General features: G+C 34.8%; 1 protein-coding gene across 1 annotated transcript; it reads right to left on the reverse strand.

The window, feature by feature from the left end:
* Positions 1-2,656: 2,656 nt before the first annotated feature.
* LOC125870775 (chloroplast envelope quinone oxidoreductase homolog) lies at positions 2,657-6,100 on the reverse strand. The gene is made up of 4 exons (XM_049551287.1): positions 5,898-6,100; positions 4,911-5,052; positions 3,839-3,930; positions 2,657-3,482 (listed from the first exon to the last, which is right to left on the reverse strand). The coding sequence occupies exons 1-4, from the start codon at positions 5,961-5,963 to the stop codon at positions 2,793-2,795; spliced, it is 990 nt and encodes a 329-aa protein (XP_049407244.1). The 5' UTR covers positions 5,964-6,100; the 3' UTR covers positions 2,657-2,792.
* Positions 6,101-8,145: the final 2,045 nt, after the last annotated feature.

Consider the following 8,145-nt stretch of genomic DNA (forward strand, 5'->3'; position numbering starts at 1 on the left):
TATAATTTTATGAAATTGTGTATACACATACTCAACAAAATTCATAATAAGAGTCAGAACCTCAGATTTATTTCGAATAAAAAACACCCATATGTCAATAAATAACACAAAGTACTTATATCTCATCCTTGACAAAGTAGGAGAAGGACCCCAAACATCACTATGCACCAAATCAAACAGATCGTCATAAGAAGATGAACAGGATGGAAAAATGAGCTTGTGACTTTTCGAATCGGCACAATTAGAACATGTCAAAGAGAGACTGGAATGAATGACATGTGTTGCTGGAAGGCATGATTTGAGCATGTGCTGAAGTCGAGAGGAATGAGGATGACCCATCTTATTATGCCAAAGAGTGAGAAACCTATTCAAGCGAGTAACATCCGTGGCAAAAACTGAAAGAAAACAATGATGCAAATGATGATGAACCGACTCTAGAAGAAATATTCTGCCAACTCTACGCCCCTCGGCGATAGTCATCCCGGTTTCCAAATTCTGAACAATAAAATCATTGAGTGAGAATTTTACAACACAATTCTGGTCAACTAGCTGACCTATCGAAACCAAATTAGCCTTCAAATTAGGTACATAAAGAACGTTAGACAAATTTCCAACATAACCAATACCCAAAATAGGCAATGTATGCCCGTTTGTCGTATGAATAACATGTTTAGAAATATCATCATACAATGAAGAAAATTGGGACAGATCTCCGGTCATATGATTGGAAGCACCCGAATCTAGATGTCAAGTAAATTTAATAGAATTACTTGTACATGAGGATGCCGAAAGTGCACTTGAGATGGCTCCGGGAAGGGCAACTGCTATAGAATCTCGAATCAGCCTTTCAAGATCATGTCCATAAGGGAAGGAACCAGTCGATTTAGTGACATCTGGTATGCTTGGTGAGCAGGCCGTGAACGATTTAAACGACGACGACAGTCCGAAATATGATGGCTAGTAATCTTACAGTAAGCACAATTTTTTTTCTTCTTAGGATAATTGGCTGCTATGTGACCAAAGTCGTTGCATTCATAGCACTGGACACTTCTCTTAGTATTTCCTGATGAAGTATCGACAGTTGATTTTTGTGCAAGTAATGCAACAACGAGTAATGGCATCGACTCCATGGCCGCCTGAGTTCCAAGCCTGGTCTCTTCACGCAAGACGGCTGCCAACACAACATCAAGAGCAGGTGTGACTTCTCTGTTCAACAAACTGCCACAAATCGACTCAAATTCAGGCCGTTCATCAAGAACTGTACCATCCTTGTCTTTTGTCGTTCTCCCAACACTTCCTTGAGCCTTGCCATAGACATATTTCTCCCATAAATTTGATCCTATTCTGACTAGAGCAACTGCAAGCGAGCATAAAAGGAAAGAACATTCTTGTCCCCTTGTGTATATTCAACAATGGCGTGTTCCACTTCAAACTCTCGTGCTAGATTGTTTTGTTGGTGGACGGTACGCGTGTGGAGCCACATCTATGGAGCTGAACTAAATGGTCTAAGTCCCATAGCGATGTTAGCATGTACCGAATTCAGCATCCAAGCGATTACCTTCGCATTATTCAAATTTCATCGATCCAACTCTTTTTCATCCTGCCAGCAGAATCATCTAACCACCCAAAATGGCCCTTTCCTTGAACAAAAATTTCAAAGTGGAATTCCCATAGAGAAAAATTGGAACCATCCAATTTTGTGGAGAGCAAATCGTGCGAGGATGATTGTGAATTCATTAAGGAGACAAAATTTAATAGAGAAAGAAAAAAAAAGGGACAGATACAAAGAGACAAGAGGAACGCAGGAAGGTAACACGGTACCTGTGTAGAGAAAGCAAAGAGTACGGAAAAATTATTAAACGATGGCTCTTGATAGCGTGCTAGAGAGACAAAGATATTCTGACAGTAGAAAGCACATAAGGAGTATATATGGTTATAAATGTATATTCTGTAAATCAATCATCTTCTAAGAAATAATATATTTTTTGATTACTATACAATTATAGCTTTTCCTAACAATATCACCTTTACATTTTATCCCTAGTATCATAATTATTTTTCTCTTTAAGGGGAATTTGCTTAGTTTCCCCTAAATTAAATTGAGTGAATAGCTATAAATTTATGGTTGCTTTGCGAAATCATTTTCATGCTGAAAGCAACTTCTATATAATAAAGGGTTTTACAACAACAATTATATCTCAATTTTAAATGAATTGGGATCGGCTACATCATTTTTCATTGAGTATATATCATCTAAATTTATTTCATCTAAAACTGAAAAAGGCTTCTATTTTAATTTGAAAATATTTCTTTTTCACAAGTAGATAAGGCCATTCGATTGAACACGTGACACAAAGTAACTAGTTTGAGATTATGTTTTATTGACTAATTAATTTGATTGTATTCTGCAAGTATGATTGGACAAGCTACGGTGTGAAGTAGTCATCAATTTTGACGGTAGTCTCTGAGTAATAATTTTGGGCAACAGTCGATTTAAAATCCACCCGTCATTAAGAAAATGTCAATTTTCAATTTAACTATCTGTTTTTCCATTTATCATCAGTCTAAAACCCAATCCAGAAAATGAAAGATTGTCAAAGTGCAAAGAAAACTAGGACAAACTAAATCAAACAGCATTATGAAAGAAAAAGAACAGTTGACAAACTGCATATGCATACAAGGCAAATAAAAGTTGTTACAGCTGAATAAATTTAACTGGTCATAATGCACAAGCCTCACAAATCTTTTATTACACATGTATGTATAATAACATAATATGGTAGACCACTACTCTATGGCTCCACAAAAATCTTTCCCGTCGCATGTCCATCGATACTCCTGCTCCAAGCATCTTCAGCCTTGCTCAGAGGAAATTTGGAGTCGATCACTGTTTTGAGTTTCCCTTCCTTCACAAGCCTAACAAGCAATTCCAGGTTTTCCTTCTTGGCATTTAAAAGAAATGGCACCAACTGCTTCTTTGAGAAGGTTAATTTCTTTACTGCAAAGGTCCACATGGAGCTAGCTCCAGGAGTTAGATCGATGACCTTTCCACTCGAACTTAAATTAGGCTCAAACGTAGACCAAGGGATGCCTGTTGTGCAGTTAATCACTGCATCATACTTTTGGCCTGATGGACTCTTAAGAGCTGCTCCCTCTGGAGTCTTGTAATCAAGAATCTCATCTGCTCCTAAGCTCTTCACAAAATCAAAGTTGCGGGCTCCACAGGTGGCAGTAACATGGGCGTTACCAAGTTTTGCCAATTGAACAGCATAGTGACCGACACCACCCGAGGCAGCCGTAACTAGAATGTTCTTCCGGGGTCCAGTTCCATCGAGCTTAACCTCAGCAGGATTTACAAGGGCCTGAAGAGCTGTAAGACCTGCAATAAGAAGACCTGCACCTTCAGCAGCTGATACTTCAGCGGGTCTTGAAACAGTCAAACTCTCCTTAGGTACCACATATTCAGCCAAGCCACCTCCACTCTGTATCAAAGTTCATGAAGATCCATCAATCATAAAGGATAGAACACCATATTACCACATTACTGTTCAAAGTGAAATGATTTAGCAAATGAGGAGAAATACAACAAAGATCAGACAGGTTGCCTCCACTTCCAACCAAAAGGTTAAGATTCAAGTCAGTTGGAAAACTACTGTAGGCAGGTCCATGGGGAGGAGGGTTTGAATGAGGGGACTTGACCCCCAAAAGAAAAAACAAAAAAAAAATTATGTAGCATTGAACCATACAGGCAGCCAAAACAACATCCATGAAAAACGAATATAATGCCTGAGCAGGCCCATCACCTACAAATAAAACATTTGAAAAGAATTGGACTAACCTTGGTACCAAGCATAGCCACAACCTTGTCACCAGCCTTGAAACTTTTTACATTAGATCCTACCTCAACAACCTCTCCCGCCACGTCGGTAGCTGTTACAACCAAAATCGGTTTAGAGAACCGTAAACCAACAAGAATAAAATGCATATTACAATGCATCTAGGAAATTACTCCATAGCAGAATAACTTCTACACATTCCTTTCTACTAGTTTACTACATTTCCTGCTATTCATGTTATCCCAATCTAAGTTGCTTGGACTCGTCATTTTTGGTGCCGCACCCGTGTCGACACAACATGGGTGTGTGTGTGGGATCCTGTGTCCGATTTGGTCAGCCGATTTTGGGTACTTCGACCAAAATCGATGGGGAAAGTCCGGACAGTTATAATGATTTCAGTAATCAATACAAAAGCTAAGGTGAAATTAAAGAAAATAATACCTTTTATAAAGAAATTTCTATGTCACTGCTTTTCCTTTAATCTCCTTCCTTGATTCTCCTCAAGTTCTACACATAATATCTCATAATTCAAGTTTTATAACTCTATTTCCAGATAGTTTAATTATTTTTAGGCAATCCCCGCACCCGTATTCATACATGGATCCATATCCCCGAATCTTAAAAATTAGATCATGAAGGAGACTTCTAGATCCGCACCCGAGTCCGAGCAACTTAAATCCCAATTGCTGTGAAATTTTTGCCAGAACTGCCCTTTTTCCATGCAGCTTCAACATAAGTTATTGACTAATACACACTGTATGTGGATTTATATGTAAATATTCCAGAAAAGAATATCCATCTCTCACCCAAAAGAAATTTCTATTTTATCAGCCTAGGGTCTAGAAAAGGAAACAAGAAGAAAAACTATATTAACTTGTCAAAGCAGATGATTTTTGATAGGTAGCATTCAGTGTTTGAGAATACTTAGACAGAGATCCTCATACTAAGGCTGATGTGAAAAACATTTGAGAACATGGAAGACAAGGTGACTACAACCAAAACAAAAAGCACTTAAAACACAGTGCAAGGAAATTCTAACAAAATGTCTAAGATGTAATTGATGATTGAACTTACCAGGAATAAAAGGAAACTTGGGAGGAAGAAGTGGACGAAACATGCCCTTCTGAATTTTACAGTCAAGAGGATTTATGCTTGTAGCCTCCACTTTTACCAAGACTTCATCCTTCGTCGGAGTAGGCACAGGAACTTCCACATGCTGCAAGAAGCAAAGACGTACACACAATCAAAAAGGTTTTAATATTAGTAGCAGTGTTGCTACTACTGAGTATAGAGCAGTCTCATTAGCAGAAGTATTTAAAACAAATTACAGCAAAAAGGAATAAGACAAGATAATATGGCAAATAACATAAAATTCAGTATGCTAAATAGAAGCAGTAAGGTCCATCTGAGCACATAGTACAGCCTTCTTCTCTTTTTTACAGACACAAACAAGTCTTTGAAAGTTCAACTTAGTGGAATCGTAATGTGAAAATCAAGAACTATATATATTTACGTTACGACTCAAAATCCAAATGGTCACTTTACTCACTAAACATCAAATGAGATTTTATATGTATACTACACTCAACTTTCTACTCAGATGATCAATTCGAGCATAATCTATACTTAAATATGGATAAATTACCTAGGAGAAAGACCTTCATGGTTGGTGGAGTTGTTTCTTTTTTATTAATCTTCTTTCCCCCAAACCAACACTCAATTTAAAAGTTACTTCCAAGCTAGCTAGCACTCTCCTAGTGTTCAATTTAAAAGTTATTTCCAAGCTAGCTCTCTTCATAAGCTACATCTCCCTTTTGGTTTATGTTATTATGCTTATGCCTTTTCCCTTAACTACATAAACATAAACATAAACAAGTGAAGCAGAAAATAAACTAGATTATTTCACTCTTAAAGTGGCAATCAGTCAATTCGACAGTCCAATAAACCAATAAAATAGGTTATAGTCTTATAGAGGTTCATCTCCAAACAACTAATTCCTGCAATTTTCTTCTAATGAGAAATGAGCCAATTGATATGAATAAAGCCGGAAAGTGAAAATACCTTCAAGGCAGCAGCTCCACCGCCATAAGAGTCGTATTGAACAGCCTGCATAATCTTCCCAGCCATATCAGATTCACCAATTTCAATTCTCTTTGAAGTTGGAGCAAAATGGGCGAGGCTGCTACATAGTACTGGAATTTTATTACTCCTATAATATATACATGTGAATTGCCGCTATCAAAGGGTATTTCTTTTTTGTGGGGGCACAGCCAGCCATCCACGACTTTTCTCCTGAAAAGCAAAATTACTACTCTAGGTGCTATCTTTTCTTTTCCCACGGAATGGTAAAATGAGATTTTGAAAATACTCTCGCCATTCATTTTTAGCTATTATGTATTTCAAAATATTTGTTTTATTTCGTGTAAGTTAAATCACGCACAAATCATAAATAAGAAGATAATTTTACTATTCCTTAAAAACTTTTTGAAAATTTTATCAAGAAATGTGAACATTTTTAAAAAGAATTAATAGCAAGGACATTATAGGAAAAAATAAATTAATATTTTCTTGATTTAATACGGTGATCGACTAGTATATGAAAACTATTATTAATAAAATGATCAATTAATATAGTCGAGGGAGTAGTTGACAATTTAAGCAATCAAAAGAGAATTAATAAATTTTATCTAACTTTATCTTTAACATTAATTATTCTAGCAAGGCACGTGTATATAGAAAATTAATAAAAGATATATTGATTGAACAATATTCCTTATTATTTATTTTTTAAGAGTTATACTAAACTTTATCTTGACAATTAAAAAGAAAATGGATGGAGTACCAGATAGATATTCCTTTTAGCTAATAACGATTAGTTTTTTTCAAGCACTGTAATTTTTATAATTAAAGTTGGAAACAACTCATTCTTAAATTATACAACAACAGTAGTTGTTTTTAAGGAAGTCAATTCTTATAATAATAAAGTAGGCAACTAGGCCTCGTCCATTTGCATTTATATGAAGTCTGAATTTGAATATTAAATTTCAGCAAATTGAATGTATTTTTTTCAAAAATCAATAGATCTCTTAAAAGGTATATAAAATCATTTGATTCGCACTAAGATTTTAGAGAGTTTTATTTGAATACACATTTAACTATTAAGATGTATCATTAAGATTTGAATACTAAAGAGATGAGCTATTCATTTTCTTAATATTTGAATAGATAAAATTTTGTTTTTATTTAAAAGATAAATAAATATATGATTTAAATAAAAATTTAAAATTATCTAATATTATATTAATAAAATATTTTAAAATTTTTATATGATGATCGGTGATGGTGATGACTAACGATGGTGATTGCAGTGGTGGAGCCAGGAATTTCGTCAAGGGTGTTCAAACTTTAAAAGAGTTGATAAAAAAAATTTAGTGGAGTGGATGCACAAAATATTTGTTTTTACTGATGAGCGGGTGCACCCAAATTTAAAAATTAAATTACATATCACTAAATTACTAAATTATACAGAAACTTTTTTTTTACACGAAAACTTAAAATTATAAAACTATCAATTGTATAAATCAAAACTAATGGAGAAAGGTCAACAAAAACAATTTTAGCTACTAGTTGAATATACTCCTCTAGTTCATATTAAGTAAATTGTTGAGACTTTTTTCATGATCCAAAATAACTGAATGTTTCAAAGTTCAAGAGAACTGTTGAAACTTTTTTTCCCATATTTACCTTTCCTTTTAATAACATTTTTTACTATTTTACATTTTCTGAAAGAATAGTTTATAAATAATAAAAAATATAATAGTGGATAGTGATCTTTAATTTTATCTTTAAAAGTATTTTTTTTGGGAGTGTGTTATATGTAATAATTCACTTAATATAGATCGAAAATATAAAGAAAACAATAAAATCTTAATTATTAGGCAAAAATTTAATGCTAGAAACATAAAGAAGATATGGGGGGCAGCTATTTCTGTTTTAGAAAATATTGTGTTAAAAAACGCAACTAATGAGGATCCAACTACCGACCTCAAAGACCTAAATTAACCCAGAAAAATATTGTGTTTAAAAAATACAGCGTGTGCGGATCGAACCAGGGACCTCAAAGACCTAAACTAGCGTGCCTACCGCCAGACCACCAACCTATATTGTGTATAAGGGTGTTCAATTTATTAAATACACATATATTAGACAATATTTTACCTATACAATGTATAATTTTCCGACGAAGGGTGTTATCCTGACCAACCTTACTAGGTTGTAGCTCCGCCCCTGGGTGATTGTGTGTATCGAT

This window comes from Solanum stenotomum, chromosome 7 (assembly GCF_019186545.1).
Source record: "Solanum stenotomum isolate F172 chromosome 7, ASM1918654v1, whole genome shotgun sequence".
Taxonomy (NCBI): Eukaryota; Viridiplantae; Streptophyta; class Magnoliopsida; order Solanales; family Solanaceae; genus Solanum; species Solanum stenotomum.

Bases quoted from the DNA above. Each gene is read 5' to 3' on its own strand.
- LOC125870775 (XM_049551287.1), bottom strand. From the start codon at position 5,963: ATGGCTGGGAAGATTATGCAGGCTGTTCAATACGACTCTTATGGCGGT. The intron at 5,053-5,897 runs GTATTTTCACTT...TGCTTCTTGCAG, and splicing joins GTGGAGCTGCTGCCTTGAAG to CATGTGGAAGTTCCTGTGCC. The intron at 3,483-3,838 runs GTTAGTCCAATT...ACTTTGATACAG, and splicing joins TGGCTATGCTTGGTACCAAG to AGTGGAGGTGGCTTGGCTGA.